Below are 18,700 nucleotides of genomic sequence, written 5' to 3'. Positions count from 1 at the left end.
ATCAGCGCGGGGGGCGGGCGAGGGCGCGGGGCCCGGAATGGAACGGGGCGGGGCCTGGCGGGGTAGTACCTAGCGCCCCCTCCCCCGGGAGCGCGGAGGAGCATTAATAAATCTCTAAGCCGAGGAGGAAACTCTGGCTGGGGTACTGCGCGGAGCGCCGGGGGAGCGTGGGGAGCGGCAGCGCCTGCGCTGGTGGCGACAGGAGCCGCGCGACCGGCAAAAATACACGGGAGGCAGCCGCCGAAGAGAGTCCGCGGTCCTCTCCCGTAAACACACTCTCCTCCACCGCCGCCTTCCCCTCCGCGCTGCGCGCCGCCCGGCTGGGCACCCAGGCCGCTCCAACTGCTATGTGACCGCGAGGCTGCAGGAGGAAAGGGACAGGGGAGAAGAGGCTCGCCCGCGGGAGCCCCTGAGGACCAAGTTTGGGGTCACTTCTGCGGGCGTCCCTTCTTAGCTCTCGCCCGCCTCTTCCTGCAGCCTAGGCGGCCCGGGTGCCCTTTTCTTCCCCCCGCGCCCAGCTGCCTCGGTTCCCGGCGACCATGGTGACGATGGAGGAGCTGCGGGAGATGGACTGCAGCGTGCTCAAACGGCTGATGAACCGGGACGAGAACGGCGGCGGCGCGGGCGGCAGCGGCAGCCACGGCGCCCTGGGGCTGCCGAGCGGCGGCAAGTGCCTGCTGTTGGACTGCAGACCGTTCCTGGCGCACAGCGCGGGCTACATCCGAGGCTCGGTCAACGTGCGCTGCAACACCATCGTGCGGCGGCGAGCTAAGGGCTCCGTGAGCCTGGAGCAGATTCTGCCCGCGGAGGAGGAGGTGCGTGCCCGCTTGCGCTCCGGCCTCTACTCGGCGGTCATCGTCTACGACGAGCGCAGCCCGCGCGCCGAGAGCCTCCGTGAGGACAGCACCGTGTCGCTGGTGGTGCAGGCACTGCGCCGCAACGCCGAGCGCACTGACATCTGCCTGCTCAAAGGTAAACGCGGGCTCTGGGCGCTAGCTGGAGGGGAGATGGAGGGGGTCTTGGCGGCCTGCACCTTATTGGCACGGGAGGGAGTCCCCGGCGTGATTCGTGGTTGCGGGGATCCCCGCGCGCCCTTTTGTGTGTCGGTGTGTACGGGTTTGCAAGGTTTCTGTGCAAGTGAGAGCTTCAAGTTCTCAGGGACAGTGCGGACGGGTTTCCCCGCTCACCTGCAGTTCCGCACCGTCCTAGCGAGGCCCCGTTTATTGACACTAACGGTCCTGGCCTCGAGGATGAAGCGGCGACTCTGCGCGGCCCATCTTGAGTCTCGGGAATAGTTCCCAAGTACCACGGGGCGCGTGGGGACAAGATGGGCCTGTTGATTTGGCTTGCCAGGGCCCTGCACTGAGCCGGACCTGGAGAATCAAAAGAGGTGGGGAAAAGGGTGAAGAGGGGTGGGCGCCGAGGTACAATTGGCCCTGCCAGTTTCACTGAAAACAAGACCCTGGCAAATGCAGAAAGGAGATTGGGTTGCACACACTGTATAGAGCGATCTGTATCTGCGTTCCCGCTGCCCAACTCAGAGCTCAGCTTGGAAGATGGCCAATTCCCGTCCCGGGCTAGATCCAGGCTCTAGGAGCGGGAGGCTGGAGGACTGGGTATCTGGGGGACGCCGGGCGGAACCGGTCCTCTAGCTCCTGCAAATCCGGGCAGCGGAGAATGACCACCTTTTGTTCAGCTCGGATTTTCTACTATCTGATGGCGGCGCGTGCCGGATTTTAGCGAGCCCTGGCGAAACTCTTGACGGCGGGGCTGCCTTGTCACATTTGTAGTCAGACATCCCGGAAAAATCGCGTGCCGTCCGAGTCCCTGAAGGGACCGGGGACCCGCCACACCTGCAGGGCCGGGTGGGTCCGCGGCCCTCGGGCTAGGGAGCGGGCAGGGCGCGTGGGGTGCGGGCGCTCCCTGCCGCGCTGCGCCCCCCGCCTCCCGCTGCCGCATTCCACGCATTCTTTCGTGCGGGTAGGGTCTGCGCTTCCGAGCCCGGGAGGCATTTCGGACCCCCCCACAACCCATCAAAGAGCCGCTCCTCCCCCTGCAGGCGCCTTCGCCGCCTCCCTCCTTTCCTTTCCGCTCCTCTTCCGACCTGTCCACCAGGGAGGAAGGGAGCTGGAGGGGGGCGGAAACCTCTCCCCTCCAAAAAACACAACAAAATTGCTCAGTGCTGAGGAGCCGGGTTCGCCCCTGCCGAACAGCGGGGGGCTTTGTTCTCCGCAGTTGTTTCCTGCCCGTTTGACCTGTCAGCTGCTGGGGAAAGGCTGCTGGTGACCTTTGGTTGAACTACTAAGGCGATTTTGCTGATTTTTCTTTCTTTTTCCGCGGGGGCCGTCTTTTGCCCCTCCAATTGCACCCAGTCCCTCTCCCTTCTCCCCAAAGCGCTCCAAGAGAAAGTGCCAGGAAGGGGCTTGTCCCGGAAGGCCTGACCGCTGAGCGGGGCCAGGTCCTGATTAGGCCACCAGGGTGGGCGTCTGCGCCATTGTTTGAGCTTGTCGGCGCCGGAGGGAGAGATGAGGGCAATTCCTCTGGGACGCAAGTCCCCTCGAGTGGTCAGGGCTGGCCGGGATGTTCCCTGCACGGCGCTGCCCTCGAGTCCCCCCGATGGAGAGCGCGGGCGCGCCTTCCTTCCCTGGCCTCCAAACCCAGGACCCGCGAGAACACAGGAGGGCTGGGGCTGGGCTCCAGCCCCACGTGGAGTCTGGGTTTGTTTTGTTGTGTTTTGGTTTCCTTCCTGGAAGAAATCCCGAGGGGACCGCCTTAGAACGGCATCTCCGGGACCTCGTCCCTTGGGCTTCCGGGGTTGCAGCCACTTAGGCCCCGCTCCCGGGTAAAGAGGGATTATTTTTTTAAGGTTTATTCCCAGGGCGCGCGGCATTTCCCGGTCCCTCGTGAATCCCGTTGAGAGTCCCCCTCCCCAACTTCCTCCGTTTCCTCAGCCAGACGGATTCCAGAGCCCTGGAGATTCTGGGCGAGGCTAGTGACTGGGTAGGATAGGCCTCTTAGGCCTGTCATAGGTAAAATGACAGCCGTCCGGTGTGTGGTGAGGTGCGTGGCCAACGGAAGAGAAGTATTTTAAAGGGCTGTTTCCTCCTGGAGCCTGCACTGCCTCTCATAGTCGGTCCCGATGCGGGCAGGGAGGATCATCTTCTGCATCTCCAGGTGGACATCCTAGCAGATGGAGGTGTGCAGGCCTGGGCCACAGATTAGCTTCGGTCTCTTCTGGAATAGCGCCTCCTCCCCTGCCCCCTGTAACCAGAAGTTCAGCTTCTACTTCACAAGCAAAGGGAGCCTGCCCTTGGAAGCAAGCACTTAAAATTGAGAGGTGGGGGAATCTTCCAGCTTGCTCTGTAGTGGTGATGAACATCTTTGAGGTTAATTAGGCCCTATTCGGTTTAGCTTAGCTGATTTTGACATATGTGTTCAGCAGAGGCCATCTTTAACCCAGTTCCTCTTCTTCCTGTTTGCCCGCTAATGGAAAGCATCCCTAGAGAGGTCAGAAGGAAAAAGTCAGTATCTGCTCCCACAGCTCTGCGGGAAGGGGCTGGGAAGGAAATCAAGGTGTCTCCCAGGTCTCCAGACCTGGAAGCCAGTGCAGTGGATCAAATGTGGTTTCCCGGGAGGGGGCTCTGGGGCAGAGACCTAAAGAGGAATTTTGAGAAGCAAAGGAAGAAAAAGCTCCTTAGATTATCTTTGGTAAATGCCTTAATTGATGAAGGGTTGGAGAATTTGTTTCCTACTGGAGTTGTTCATTTTATTTTCCAGTGAGGGAATTTATGTATGTCTCATTTCATGTGTGCCTGTGCATGTCTGTAGAGCAGGACAGGAAGCCAGTGGAAGGCCTGAGGGTTGGTGTCTGCCATTCTTGGAGGGGTTAGGGGAAGCAGTAAAAGCAACAGAATATTTTCAGAAGTGATAGTAGCATTCCCAGCCAAAGCTATCTAATTGTCCTAATTAATTGTATTTTAAAATTCAGTTTTTCTATTTCTGCCACGTTGAGGGGTTACTTCACGTTGAATTGGTTACTCCATGCAGGTGGCAGGAGGTAAACTTCGCTTAATATCAATAAAGTACAGCCTAGCCTCAACATTTCCTTGATTACCCGACTTTTGCTAAAAGCAATAATGAAAAATCTAATGTTTTCTATCTTTGCTAGTAAAGGATTTCCAGTGGGGTAACTTTTAAAACTCATTTAATTTAAAATCCTGTAAGGCATTTTTAGGGTCAGTTTGGAAATTTTAGTTTTTCAGATTTTATCACAATACACTTCTTGAAATCCCTTTCTCTCTCATTCATAAATCCTTGGATTAGAGTTTGAGACTCCCCTGGTCATTAGAGAAGGACAAAAGAGCTTTTTCTTGCCCTATTCTTTGCCTTTAATAACTCCAAATAACAAAACAGTCTGTTATGCAAAAAGATTTCAGGTATCAAAACATTGCCTTCCTTTCCACCTACCCAAAACTTCCCTCAGCCTTTGTCAGTTCTTATTTGAAAGCTGTCCTGGAGCTGTCTGAGAAATGGGGAAGATCATCTAGATATTTCAGTTTCTCCTTCCACTCACCCTATAGTACCCGATAGCCTCCAGTAGCCCAGGGCCTGACCATACAGTCCCTGATATTACCCTTTCTGTAGAAAACAGTCACTAAGGCCAATGATGAATGTGGGGGAAGAGGGGCACACTTAACAGCTCTGGAAACTCTGGTGACATTTTTCCGTTTTTTCTCTGTCTACCCCCACCATTGCTATCTCTGTCTTCAGTTCCCCAGGAGGGCAGTGGCATCAAACAGCACAGCTCTGGGGGATGTCAATATCACATACCTTTTCTACCTAAAGGGAAAGTGACTAGCTTTTCTGCTTCCAAATATAATAGCCTTTCTGGTTGTAAATACGGTAGCTTTTCTGCTTGCAAATGTAATACAATGCCCATGACAGCCAAGGATTGGAAGTATAAGTGCTAGGCCTTGCGGGTAATTTTTAACCCAGATTGTAATTCGTTAAATCATTACAATGAAGCAAACTCACTTCCTTGGGCAGCGTCATTTACATTGGATGTCTCCAACTAACAAAAGTAACTAAAGACAGATGTAGGTGAAAATTGAAAGTGAAATTTGACCCTTTAGACCATCACAATTTCCTTGGGCTTATCCTAGATGCTTATTGGAGAGGTGGGCTCCACCCACAAAAATGGGCTGCTCAGAAAAACAGGGAGAGAGAAAAGGTGGCCACTTTACTGAACCAAGAAATTACTTGAAAAAAAATCAGAACATCTGAAACCAGATAGCAGATTTCCTTACCGGGAGGCAGTTCCCAGCTAACAAAGAGGAAGCACGACGGGAAGAAAAGTTCACTCCAACAGAAGGCAGTTTGCTGAATATAGCAGGATCGCCCAGGAGGACTGGGAGAGACTGCAAACCAGTTCGAGCCCCCAGCATGGCGTTAGGTGTCAGCCAGCTGGCAGGAAGGTCCAGGTGTCTGTGTTCAGAGTCTCAAGGTGAGAAGTTCACTTAGTTGGATTTTAAATACAGCTCAACATTTACATCGGTGCTTACTAAGTCAACACTCACCTAAAGGAGAGTTCCCAAAGGCAAATGGCCTTCAAACAACCCCAGACTTTCTTGCAAGAGCATGACTTTTCTGGCAAGAGCAAGGCCATGAGCCCTGTCTGGGATCTGGCACTATTCTGAGTGTTGGGGGCGTAATGGGGAAAAAGTGGCAGCCACGTTAAGATCCATGATCAAGGCCGGGCATGGTGGCTCACGCCTGCAAGACTAGCACTTTGAGAGACAGAGGCAGGCAGATCACTTAAGGCCAGGGCAACGTGGCAAACTTGGTCTCTACAAAAAATATGAAAATTAGCCGGGTGAGGTGGCATGTGCCTATAGTCTTGAGCTACTCAGAAGGCTGAAGCAAGGAGATTGCTTGAGCCCAGGGAAGTAAAGGCTACAGTGAGCCATGATCGTGCCACTGCACTGCAGCCTGGGCGATTGAGTGACAGTGACAGACCCTGTCTGGGGAAAAAAAAGATCCATGACTGTAGTCATCACCAAAGGACAGTCTTCCCCATCACAAATCCCATTAACAGTGCTATTATGGTGATATTATCAGAGCTACATCAATCTGCCCTTTTTAAAGTAGTTTTACATACATTATCTCCTACTCCTGCAAGGGATGGGGAGTGCGGGGACAGATTCTGATGAGGGGTCTTCATTTCCACTAAACTTTGAAAATTGCCTTCCTGTATGAGGATGTGAGGAGGAGGAGGCACGGCGGAGTTGAAATGTAGATGGAGTTATTCTTCAAGTAAGTCTGATGAAAATCACACTCTTTTTTTCTTCCAGACTTTAAAATTATAAAATAAAGGTGATAAAATGAGAGATTTAGGAATAGAAAATATATTCTTGAATAAGAACATGGGAAAAACAGGTTGAAATTAGTAAGAAACCTGTTATGGAATTACATTCAGTAGGACACAGATACGTTCAATACATTCATTTCATACCTTCAAAGGACATAGGAAAAACAGAATTCATTCATTCAGAATGGCACATCTGATAATGAAATTACTCAGAAGATAGAAATGCAGAATTTAGGCACCTGCTGCTTCAGAGCTGGCAAAACTGACCCGCAAATAAGTAGATCCTGGATATTTAGAAGTACAGGATACTAGAACTTAAAGGTCATTATAATAATAAATTTTTACATTTGAGAGTGGGAAAAAACAGAGTTGAGGAGGGAACATACTTGTCCAAGTTCCACAACTCAAGTTGGACTTACACCTGGATCTGTCTCCACTTCTCCTTGCACACCTGCTAGGGGCACGGGATGGAGCCCTGCCCCTTTGTAGACAATGAAAATAAGCTTTCACTGTCATGATTTTTTTGGGATAAAACTTGGTGGTCTAAATCTAGCTCTTAAAAGAGCTGTGGCTATGGTACTTGCATGGATTTGGGGATGGATAGGAGGGACTAAGTGGAAGTAGCCTTAGAATAATCTTTTTTTGACCCCGCCCACAGTAAGAAACGCATTTTAATTTATATCATGACCCAGGAGAGGGATACATGCACATCTGAAAAAATGTTCCATGAAATGATATCCTCTTTAAGGGTAATACATCCTCCTAATTCCTATTCTATTGTATTCAGTTTTAAAAATGTGGTTCATGACTCCTTAATGACAGCCTGGATTAGGAAAGCAATGAATAGAAGCAGAGTTTGGTGAAATATCAGCAGTTCCCTATTTCGATCAGTTCTGTCTTTACATGAAAAGTCTGTCTTCACTTGATGAAACCTGCAGGCACTGCCCCCTGGAGAAGGGCCCACCAGGAAGGGATGGAAGGCAGAGATGGCACAGATTGACACCCAGAGATGACTTACTGGGTCTTGGCCCTGTGGGAGGTGGACTTGAGCAGCTTCTTCCACCGATGGATAAATGCTAACTTGCATGCATCCTCCCGCATCACCTTCACTGTGTCCTCAGGGCTCCACCAACCCAGAGCATATCGTTCTCACCCATGAGTGCTGGCCTGAGTGCAGCCCAGGGCCCACCAGAAGGAACTCCCTTTAGTGTAGCATCTTGTGACAACCAGCCACAGACCCCAAAAGCTGGCGACCATTGTCAGGGACGAGAACCTTCCAGTGCTCCTGCCCCTTGAGTGAATTTGCTTCTTCACCTTGTTCCTTTTTGCTTGTTCTTTAAAACTCCCCCAGAGGAAACTGACTTTCCCGTAATCATTTTCTGCTGCCTTCTAATGGTGCCTTTCCCAGACAGTTGTGATCAGCCTGGGGGAGATGTCAAACGGCCCCCTCAGGCCAGATCTAACCTGTTTCCCACCTAATGGGTCACGTGGGCACTCCCTGCCTCCCACACCACTCCGTGGCCAGCAGCTGGCTCCAGGTCCCTGACAAGGGTTCTGCTGAGTGGCAGCAATGGCCATGCCTGGGAGAGAAGATGGAACCCTTTCCTCTTTCTTCACTATGAGGTCTGGAGGTCTCCCGAAACCAGGAGACAGGTTTCTGGGAGAGCAGGCTGTCAAATGTGCAGTACCTTACCAGCATTACCCCGTCCCCTGGTTCCTCTTTGGCCTTTGAGGATCTCTGCTGAGGGTACCCAAGGGCACCCCTCCATGTAGGCACCGAGAAGGGAAAACTTCCTAATCTGTCTCCCTGATGCAAGGCACAGACCCTGGCTGTTGGAACCAGTCCTCAAAGGCCTCTGTGCAGGGGACTTTCATCACCTCTTACAGACAAGGAAGAGGCTCTGAGAGGTTCAGGAGGCCCGGGCTGCACAGCTGATAAATGCTCCGAGTGGGGTGCAACCTCATAGCAGAGCCTGTGCCCTTTCCAGAACTTCACTCCAGTCCCCTGTTCCATACCCTCAGCAATGGGGACAACATCCTCTCAGCTGCTCTGGGCTCTTCCTGCTTCTCCAGCCCTGAAGGCCGCTCTGCTCTGTGACCACGTGGCCTGCCCTGGCACTCCTGGGCCACCCAACCATTCACTTTCAAGTGCAGGCGACAGCTTGTCTGTCTTGGTGGTGAGTTTTTGCAGGACACCACCTGTGTCTAACATGTCGTTTAAAAATGTGTTTTAATAGCTCGGATTATGTAATAGACACAAAAGGATCATGTAGTTAGAATTTTTGCAAATCCTAGAGAAGTATATAGAGTAACAAGTGATGGCTTGGGATACAAGTGCTAAACCACTGTTAATGAATGGGTTTCCCTTCCACTTTCTCCGAAAGGGAGCATGGACCGAAGTGTCCCATCACTGAGGCCCCTGAGGGACTTCAGCTGCAGACAGATACTTCCTTCCTCTTTCCCCATTCTCTAATTACTGCATTTTGGGCAGCAGTGATGGCAGCCGAATAAGGAAAGGGGTTTATGGTGGGAGGGAGGGGGTGCTTCTGTGATGAGGTGGCTGCTGAGGCCACCAGCATGACCGAGGCTGGCGGTACCAGCCCTGCCAGCAGGTTTTCCATCCAGGGAGGCTGGTCACTGTGACTCAGCAGGAACAAGGGCCTGTGACCAGAGAGAGATCCATTTATATCCTGAGGGAGGGAGAGGAGGGGAAGAGAGAAGCCTCCGGTCAGAGAGGAAAAAATGTACACCCTGTTTCTATAAGCCTTATGATGTGGTAGAGAACCGTTTCCTTCCTCTCAGTAGGAAGCAGTCTTTAGGGTTGGGATTTGGGGCAAGTGACTGACTCACCATCACGTGTCTGCACATTGGAAAATTTCTATGAATGGCCCTAGGGCACAGAGGTCCTATGTCACTGTCATGAAGATCGCAAAGGTAGCAACATCAGGGGCCGTTGGCCAACTTGTCATTGGAGTCAGTTGAATGGGTCTGTTGGAATGGTGGTTCTCCAACGCACAGGCCCTGCTGAATCAATCAAATCCGTTTCTGGCCCTACAGAAACTGCAAAATAAAAATAAAAGCAGGGCCATACATTGATAGCACTGTGAATTGGAAGTTGGCCGCAAAAGGAAGTCCCAGAGATCACAAGAAAGCCAGAGATAGGGCTTGAAAGGTTGTCTTTTTGGAAGGCCTCCCTGTGGCCTCTCCCTGAATCCCACCCGCCTCCACCCCTCCTGAATAGGAGCACCCACCCTATCCCAGCTCAGCTGGCCATTTATCTTCTTCTTCTTTTTTTATTTAAAAGATCTCCCTTCTCTGGAAGATGACCCCACAGATAACCATTCCAGGGCTTACCCACTCTCAGGTCAGGAAATCCTCCCTTGCCCCAAACCTGCATGTAGCATGAGGGATTTGTTTAGATTTCAGCCCGTTTTCTCTTGTTCTGGCCTCTTGGTGACAGAACAGCTGTTCATGAGGACGTGGAATGGACATCTGCTCCCTTACTGAGATCCAGAAGAGTCTGTGCCAGGGTCATTTTTTTTCCTTCTTTCTCACATTGGAGAACCTCCCCCGAGGAAGGGCTGGAATTGGGGGTGGCAGGTGGCTCTACAGGTGCTTAGTGTCCTTGGAATCCCAGCGTGACCTTCCCTTCTCTGTTTTGTCATTGCCCTGAGGAGCTACTCCGCAGAGTCCCTTCTGCACATCCCCTGCACGTCTTCCTTTGTATGTCTTCCTCTCTAACCCAGGTCTTGTCCATAAAGCTTATCCTTCCAGCTTTGCTGCAGTCCTGGCGAGTGTGTCCTCTGCATCTCTGGAAACCGCTCCATGGCCATTCTCTAGGTCCACAGCGCCACGCAGTGGCCAATAGGGTGCACTCCAGCCTCTGCCTTTCCAAGCAGCCCGCCTGAGTCTGTAGGAGTTGATTGAGTTCATTCTGACTTCTGCTGGCTTAGTGACCCCATTAACCTGAGCTTTCTCCTTTACAGGTGGTTATGAGAGGTTTTCCTCCGAGTACCCAGAATTCTGTTCTAAAACCAAGGCCCTGGCAGCCATCCCACCCCCGGTTCCTCCCAGTGCCACAGAGCCCTTGGACCTGGGCTGCAGCTCCTGCGGGACCCCACTACACGACCAGGTAGACTCGGGGGGCAGGGCTTGGAAGTGGGGGGCAGGGGCAGCCTAGGGGCCAAGGGATGCCTTCTTTTCAGAATTCCGAAGGTGTTTTTTGTCTTTGCTTTTGAGACAGTCTTGCTCTGTCACCAGGAGTGCAGTGGTGTGATCATAGCTCACTGCAGCCTCGAACTCCTGGGCTCAAGGGATCCACCCTGGTAGCTGGGACTATAGGTGATGCTACCATGCCTGGCTAATTTAAAAAGTTTTTTGGTAGAGACGGGGAGTCTTGCTTTGTTGCCCAGGCTGGTCTTGAACTCCTGGCCTCAAGTGATCCTCCTGCTTTGGCCTCCCAAAGTGTCGGGATCACAGGGGTGAGCCACCACATCCAATCCTGAGATTTTTTTTAAGTCTTTGAATGTTATACCTCAATTTGGGGAGAATGTGGTGAACCCTGAGTATTGGGGTGGGATGTTTGGTAGGGCCCATTTACTCCTTGGAAATCTTCCCTTCCCCTCTCTAAATATCCTCCTAAGAAAACACTCTAAAGACATGACTCCCTGGCTTGACCTCTGGCGTGGTGTGTGGACAAGTGAGGAGGCCTCCAGAAGCCCTGGGGGACCTACAGTATGGGAAGCTGAGGTCATCCTCCTTTGAAGTAGCAGGCCATGAAATACATCTCAGTCCCCGACAGACAGGTTGCCCCCATGTATCAGCCAAATGGACACAGATGGTCACCCACCCTCCCTCCAAGAAAACCTGTTTGAGCCACTGTGTTTCTTACAAGCCCACCCTCCAGCCCTTTCAGTTAGATGGACTCTGCTGCGCACATCTCATGTGCTGAATTTAAGCCACCGTTGCCTCATTTTACCAAGATCCTTTCTCTTGTCTGTGTGGCCAAGAAGGCATCGGCTTATTTATTTATTTTTAGAGACAGAGTCTCACTCTGTTACCTAGACTTGAGTCTTGTGGCACAATCATAGCTCACTGCAGCTTCAGACTCCTGGGCTCAAATGATCCTCCCATTTCAGCCTCCCAAGCAGCTGGGATTACAGATGTGCACCGTCATGCCAGGTTCATTTTTTGTAGAGATGAGGTCTCACTGTGTTGCCCATGTTGGTCTTGAACTCCTGGCTCACATGATCCTCCCACCTCAGCCTCCTAAAGTGCTGGGATTACAGGCATGAGCCACTGCACACCTGTTTTTGATATGCCCAGTGAATACATATCCAACCAAATAAGTATCTAAACCACACAGCAAGTGGCTTGATGATTAGCAGATATAAACTCAGTGTCACAGATGGTGCCGTAAGGCCAGCATTGTCCTGCCGCTTCTTTGCCATGGGGGAGGTGGGCTGCAGAAGAGTCCCACAAGACTTTTCCTGCCCTGGTCTCCCTGCCCACAAGTAGAGAGCAAAGGCTGGGGAAGTCCCACTGGGCCCATCACCCCTCCAGGAGCTCCAGGAAGCTACAGGGGGAGCCTGGGAGGGCCAGGCTAGCAGGCATTCTCCCCGGGCCTGGAAAGGATAGCTCTTCTTAGACAAGCCTCCACTCCCTGTGCCAGGCACCTTACCCTCATGTCGTTCGGGGGCGTTTGTTTCCCTTTCTGTGCAGGGCGGTCCTGTGGAGATCCTTCCCTTCCTCTACCTCGGCAGTGCCTACCATGCTGCCCGGAGAGACATGCTGGACACCCTGGGCATCACAGCTCTGTTGAATGTCTCCTCGGACTGCCCAAACCACTTTGAAGGACACTATCAGTACAAGTGCATCCCGGTGGAAGATAATCACAAGGCTGACATCAGCTCCTGGTTCATGGAAGCCATAGAGTACATCGGTAGGCTGGCCCTGCTCTCAGGTTCCTGGGTCCAAGGGCTGGTGGGAACGATGAGAAGGAACCCCTGTAAGCCTGGGTTGAGGGTGGACATGGGAGGCACTGAATCCAAGGATCTCCGTTCCCCCTCTTCCTCACTAGGAAGGCTTGCACGTTGGATGTTTGGTTGGGGGGACGGAGGGAAGATGGACCTACACCCAGGCTTAGCTTGCAGAGCCAGTCACCTTCCCCTTGGGTGGCTCCAGTGCCTAGATGGTAAGAGTTTTTGGATGCGGAGGAAGACACAGGGAGCATTGAGTCACAGTTTTTATTTTATTTCTATTTATTTATTTATTTTGAGACAGAGCCTTGCCCTGTCACCCAGGCTGGAATGCAGTGGTGCCATCTCAGCTCACTGCAGCCTCTGCCTCCCGGGTGCAAGTGATTCTCCTACCTCCGCCTCTGGAGTAGCTGGGACTACAAATGTGCCACCACGCCCAGCTAATTTTTGTATTTTTGTAGAGACAGTTTCATCATATTGCCCAGGCTGGTCTTGAACTCCTGAGCTCAAGTGATCTGCCCACCTTGGCCTCCCAAAGTGCTGGGATTACAGGCGCGAGCCACCACCCTGGACCCTACTGTTTTGTTTCTGCAAATGGAAATCCTTGAACGGATAATGGGATTTAACCTGCTCCAGCATAGTGATTCGAGAAAATAGACCTCAGAAAGGGGGGGCATTCTAGAGACTCTCCCACATGGGTTTTCTTCCTCCCAAGTCCTTGGTCTAGCATGGCTAGTCCTTCCTTCAGAGCCCCCCACCCTCAGGTGCTGGCCAGTGCCCCTGATCGGGGCCGGGGTCTGCAGAAACGTGCACTAACCTGTTGAACCCTGTCCCCAGATGCCGTGAAGGACTGCCGCGGGCGCGTGCTGGTGCACTGCCAGGCCGGCATCTCGCGCTCAGCCACCATCTGCCTGGCCTACCTGATGATGAAGAAACGGGTGAGGCTGGAGGAGGCCTTCGAGTTCGTTAAGCAGCGCCGCAGCATCATCTCGCCCAACTTCAGCTTCATGGGGCAGCTGCTGCAGTTCGAGTCCCAGGTGCTGGCCACGTCCTGTGCCGCGGAGGCCGCCAGCCCCTCGGGACCCCTGCGGGAGCGGGGCAAGACCCCCGCCACCCCCACCTCGCAGTTCGTCTTCAGCTTTCCGGTCTCGGTGGGCGTGCACTCGGCCCCCAGCAGCCTGCCCTACCTGCACAGCCCCATCACCACCTCCCCCAGCTGTTAGAGCTGCCCTGGGGGCCCCAGAACCAGAGCTGGCTCCCAGCAAGGGTAGGACGGGACGCATGCGGGCAGAAAGTTGGGACTGAGCAGCTGGGAGCAGGCGACCAAGCTCCTTCCCCATCATTTCTCCTTGGCCCACGACGAGGCCAGCCAGAATGGCAATAAGGACTCCGAATACATATTAAAAGCAAACAGAACACTCCAACTTAGAGCAATAACGGCTGCCGCAGCAGCCAGGGAAGACCTTGGTTTGGTTTATTTGTCAGTTTCACTTTTCCGATAGAAATTTCTTACCTCATTTTTTTAAGCAGTAAGGCTTGAAGTGATGAAACCCACAGATCCTCGCAAACGTGCCCAACCAGCTTTACTAAAGGGGGAGGAAGGGAGGGCAAAGGGATGGGAAGACAAGTTTCCCAGAAGTGCCTGGTTCTGTGTGCTTGTCCCTTTGTTGTCGTTGTTGTAGTTACAGGAATTTCGTTTTTTAGAATAAATCTTCAAGGGTGTGGTTTTCATTTCTCAGTCAGCAACAGGTGAATATTTACGCTTAATAATAAAATATTTATTAAGACTTTCTTCAGAGAATGTAAGTACAAGAAGTCTAGTGACAGTGGATTTAGAATATATTTATGTTGATGTCAAACAGCTGAGTGCAGTAGCATGCAGATGTCAAAGCAGGAAGTAAGTGGTGTCTTGTAGATAGGTGCAAGGTAACATGATGAGCAACTTGCATTTATTGCCACTGAGAAGCAGGCAGGGTGGGTGGGAGGAGGAAGAAAGGAAAGGATTAGGTTTGAATTGCCTTTTTTAAAAAAAAGAGAGAGACAGGATCTCACTATGTTGCCCAGGCTGGTCTCAAACTCTTGGGCTCAAGAGATTCTCCCATCTCAGCCTCCTGAGTAGCTGGGACTGCAGGCGTTTGTCATCATGACCAATGTGAATTGCTTTTGAAGCTGGTTCCTGGGCACCAGCTAGGCCACTGAAGCAATTTTAGACCACAATAAGTCAAGCTTTTTTCTCTCCAATGATCACTGGGTGATTGGAGCATTTTTCGCATAAACCTGCCTAAGACTTGTCTGTCGTCTGTGATCAATGCCATATTACACTAAGGTGCTCCTGGAAAATTGGGTGCAGTTCAAATTTTCCTACAGCAAATCATTTGGCAAGGCCAGCCATTGGGGAAACCAGACAACTAGAGATAACCCTGAAATGAATCCTTTTGTAAATTGAAGCACCATCTTTTCTTTTTTGCATAAATTGGAGGTTTTAATTTTTGGGCAGTTACCTGAAGTGAAATATACCAACAATTTCTTGTGTTCTTTAAATTCCTAGTTAAGTGAATATTTTCTCAAATCACTATGCTGGAGCAGGCTAAATTCTTCTTTTGAGTTAAGAGGGGAATGGACACCACATTTCAGGTCTCCTGGAAGTGTGGAAGGGCAAGAGAGCATCAGTGAACTGATTGTGGATTGCTTATATTGGATTCCATTGGTATGAATTTCCCAAACTGGAAACCAAAGCGCCAGGGTGGGGTCGGGGCCGACTGCAGCTGAGCCGGCTGGCCACTGGCTCCCGCGACGTGCATCATGGGCACGCAGGCGCCATTTTGAATCTGTCGTGGCACGTGGGTGCCATTTTGAATCCTTAGTTCGGCCTTTCTATATGGGGAATGGCTTTGGAGGGAGACACATTTTCTGTGGGGAGGGTTTGCGGGGGAGGGAGGAGGGAACAAGCTACATGCTATTTTGTTTGTAGTATTGTGGTACAGTCTTGTTATGGAGTGCCAGATTAGAGGTTATTGCAAACTTGTCTAGAAGTGAGAGCATGGTTTTTTTTTTTTTTTTTTTTTTTTAGCCGTTTGAGAGTCTACATCTAATGAACATTCTTGCTCACCCATAAATAATGTCAAGCGTCAATGTTACCGTCACGTTGGGATGCTGTTTATCATCTGGCATCCTACACAGGACCAGGTTAGTTACCTTCCCTTCCATGGACCATGAACCTGTGATGGCATCATTCGTCCTGACTTTGCCAAGCTCTGCCTGTGGGCGAGGCCAGAGCTCCCATGGGCAATTTTTAGAAGAGCCAGAGGCTCCCTGCTTCCTCTGGAAATAACAGTTCAGGGTGAAGCATAGAGGGGTTGGGTTCCCGGACAATGGAACCATTTAAAGACAACACTGTTGGACATTCCCACTTTTTCCTTGATTCCTGGAAGTCCAGTGGGTTCTGCAGCTGAAAAAGTCCTGGGTCCCAGCAGCAGAGAGACAGGACGGAGGGGATGCTTGGGCGGGGAGGGATGATAACCTGCAGAATAGATTCCATTATTATAGAACGAGCACACATTTGCCAGAACTGTCCTGCTTTCCCAGACTGGATTCCTGCCATGGGGACAGTCGGAACTCAGGACTAGCTCCAGCGACATCTTTCCTCCCAATTCAAGCTGCCTATCACAATGTCAAAACAGCTACTTAAAAGCCATTTTCTTTGTACTTGATAACAAGAGTCCCAAAACTTAGAAATAAAATAGGACATTGGCTTGATTGGAAAGAAGGACTTTAAAAAAATTGTTCTTTCATCAGAAGCCTTTTGGATGACTTACAATATCTCTGATGAAGACACCACCCCAGGGTAAGTCCAAAAGGTCAGTGAGTTTCAATAGGCATGCATCCCTCCCATGAAGGGATTCTGGTGACGGGAAGTTTCTGTAATGACAGGAAAGCATTGACACTCATTGATTGTCAACTTTGCTATTACCCATGAAAGACAGGATGTTCACTGGGTATTCTGTAGAGTGAGGAATGCTGCCCATTCCCTCCCAGAATGTCTGGCCCAGGGGTGTGTGTGGAGGAACCCTGGGGGAAATGGACCAAGTTTTCCCACAGAGCAGTATTAGGCTGAAGCGCAGGTGAGCCGGTGACTGGTAGGTCCCAGCTCCATCATTCCCTCCCGAGGCCATTTTGTTTGGTTGCTCATCCATGCTGGATTTCAGAGTGTTTTCCAATTTGGGAAGCCATGAGAAAAGTTTTTAAGTCTTGGGAAGATGGAGAGAGGGAGATAGGATAGTTGACTCCAACATGACAGGAAGAGGCTGGGGATTGGGAATTGACCACCAACCAAGCCTGTAGTACAGCCATGGTTCCACGTTGGAATTACCTGGGGAACTTTCACAATTCTGATAGCCAGGTTCTCCTAGACCAGTTCAACCAATTCTAGGGGGGACTCGGGCATCAGTGTGTTTCGTAGCTCCCCAGGTGGTGTCCCTGTACATCCAAGCTTGGGAAACTGCCATGCTTTCTGGATGTCAAGGCGCTGTTGGAGGCTGGGTGTGACAGCACAGAGCCAGATTGTCTTACGGAAACCACAGCCACAGGTTTGCCACTGGCTCAGCATGGCCTCACTGCCAGTCCCAGCCTGGCTGAGGGACAAGATGGTTTCTCTCAGGAGTTCCTGAGTGGAGCACCCTTCCAGGCGTTTTGAAAGCCGGCTGATCTGTGGATCCTTGTTAAGGGACTCTACAGTGTTTGGGTATTGATGTTTTTCCTTGAGACTGTCTTGGCCATCAATAAAGATGGAGGATGTCTCCTCTTTGAACCCCACTTCCCCACCAGTACCCTGTCTCCCTTAGAGTTTATGAGTTATTCAAGGAGGAGGCTTCTTAAAGGCAGCAATGCAATTCTTGTAACTTGTGTAAATAGCCCCGTCTTTCAGAGTGATGTCATTTCTACATTTGATATGCCTGTATTTCTGTAGGATGTATATAGTTTAGGGGATTTTTTTTGTTTGGTTTTGTTTTTTAGAAGTCAATATGTCTGGTTTTATTTATTGCTTGAAAAAGATCATTTGAAAAAAATAAATACATTTTCAACCACTTCTGGCTTGGTTTAACCTTTCCTTGAAAACTGTTCTGCTGTTACGACTTGGAAGGGGAGGAAAGAACCACTGGGTCAATTAATAACCTTGCCCACTTAACAGCAGAGTGGAGATGGAGTCCATTTGTTTCCCCTCTTTTCTATTTTCTTTTTTTCTTTATGGAGCCCATTTCCCTTCTTTTCCTTTCTCTTCCTTCTCTCTCTCTCTCTCTCTCTCTCTCTCTCTCTCTCTCTCTCTTTCTTTCTCTTTCCTTCTCTCTGTGTCTCTTTCCTTTTCTTCTTCTTTTTTTTTTTTTTCTTAGACAAGGTCTCACTCTCCCCCAGGCTGGAATGCAGTGGCACGATTGTAGCTCACTGCAACCTTGAACTCCTGGGCTCAAGCAATCCTCCTGCCTCAGCCTGCCAAGTAGCTGGTATTATGGGTGCACACCATCACACCAGGCTATTTTTTTTTTTTTTTTTTTTTGAGATAGGGTGTCACTCTGTCACCCAAACTGGAGTGCAGTGGCACAGTCTCGACTCACCACAATCTGCCTCCCAGGCTCAAGCAATTCTCCTGCCTCAGCCTCCTGAGTAGCTAGGATTATAGGCACATGCCTTTATTGCCTGGCTAATGTTTTGTTTTTGGTTTTTGCCTTTTTGAGATGGAGTTTACTCTTGTTGCCCAGACTGGAGTTCAATGGCACGATCTCGACTCACCACAACCGCCACATCCCCGGTTCAAGTGATTTTCCTGCCTCAGCCTCCAGAATAGCTGGGATTACAGTCATGCATCACCATATCTCACTAATTTTGTATTTTTAGTAGAAATAGGGTTTCTCCATGTTGGTCAGGCTGGTCTTGAACTCCCGCCCTCAGGTGATCTACCCGCCTCGGCCTCCCAAAGTGCTGGGATTAGAGGCATGAGCCACCATGCCCGGCCTCCACCTGGCTAATTTTTAGTAGAAATGGGGTTTCACCATGTTGTCCAGGCTGGTCTTAAACTCCTGACCTTAAGTGATCCATTCATCTCGGCCTCCTAAAGTGCTGGGATTATAGGTATGAGGCACCGCACCCAGTATTTTTTTTTTTTTTTAAGAGACATGGTCTCCCTGTGTTGCCCAGACTGGTCTTGAACTAAACCCAAGCCATCCTCCTGCCTCAGCCTTGCCACCGCACCTGGCATGAACCCCTTTTTGCTCCCTGAACACTCTTCAAGGCAAGCGAGAGGAGAAGGCTGATACTCATCCCTAAGAGCCTGATTTCGCCACGCTGTTCTCCAGTAGCAGAG

General features: G+C 50.9%; 1 protein-coding gene across 1 annotated transcript; it reads left to right on the top strand.

Moving 5' to 3' along the window:
- Positions 1-45: 45 nt before the first annotated feature.
- Positions 46-17,429, top strand: DUSP4 (dual specificity phosphatase 4). Its single transcript, XM_017856996.1, has 4 exons — positions 46-972; positions 10,354-10,499; positions 12,089-12,308; positions 13,183-17,429. The coding sequence occupies exons 1-4, from the start codon at positions 540-542 to the stop codon at positions 13,566-13,568; spliced, it is 1,185 nt and encodes a 394-aa protein (XP_017712485.1). The 5' UTR covers positions 46-539; the 3' UTR covers positions 13,569-17,429.
- The last annotated feature ends 1,271 nt before the right edge of the window (positions 17,430-18,700 follow it).

This window comes from Rhinopithecus bieti, unplaced genomic scaffold (assembly GCF_001698545.2).
Source record: "Rhinopithecus bieti isolate Rb0 unplaced genomic scaffold, ASM169854v2 scaffold_2077, whole genome shotgun sequence".
NCBI lineage: Eukaryota > Metazoa > Chordata > Mammalia > Primates > Cercopithecidae > Rhinopithecus > Rhinopithecus bieti.
Note: the sequence above shows the minus strand (reverse complement) of the source record. Positions and strands in the feature narration are given on the sequence as shown.

Bases quoted from the DNA above. Each gene is read 5' to 3' on its own strand.
- DUSP4 (XM_017856996.1), top strand. From the start codon at position 540: ATGGTGACGATGGAGGAGCTGCGGGAGATGGACTGCAGCGTGCTCAAA. The intron at 973-10,353 runs GTAAACGCGGGC...TCTCCTTTACAG, and splicing joins TGACATCTGCCTGCTCAAAG to GTGGTTATGAGAGGTTTTCC. The intron at 10,500-12,088 runs GTAGACTCGGGG...CTTTCTGTGCAG, and splicing joins GGACCCCACTACACGACCAG to GGCGGTCCTGTGGAGATCCT.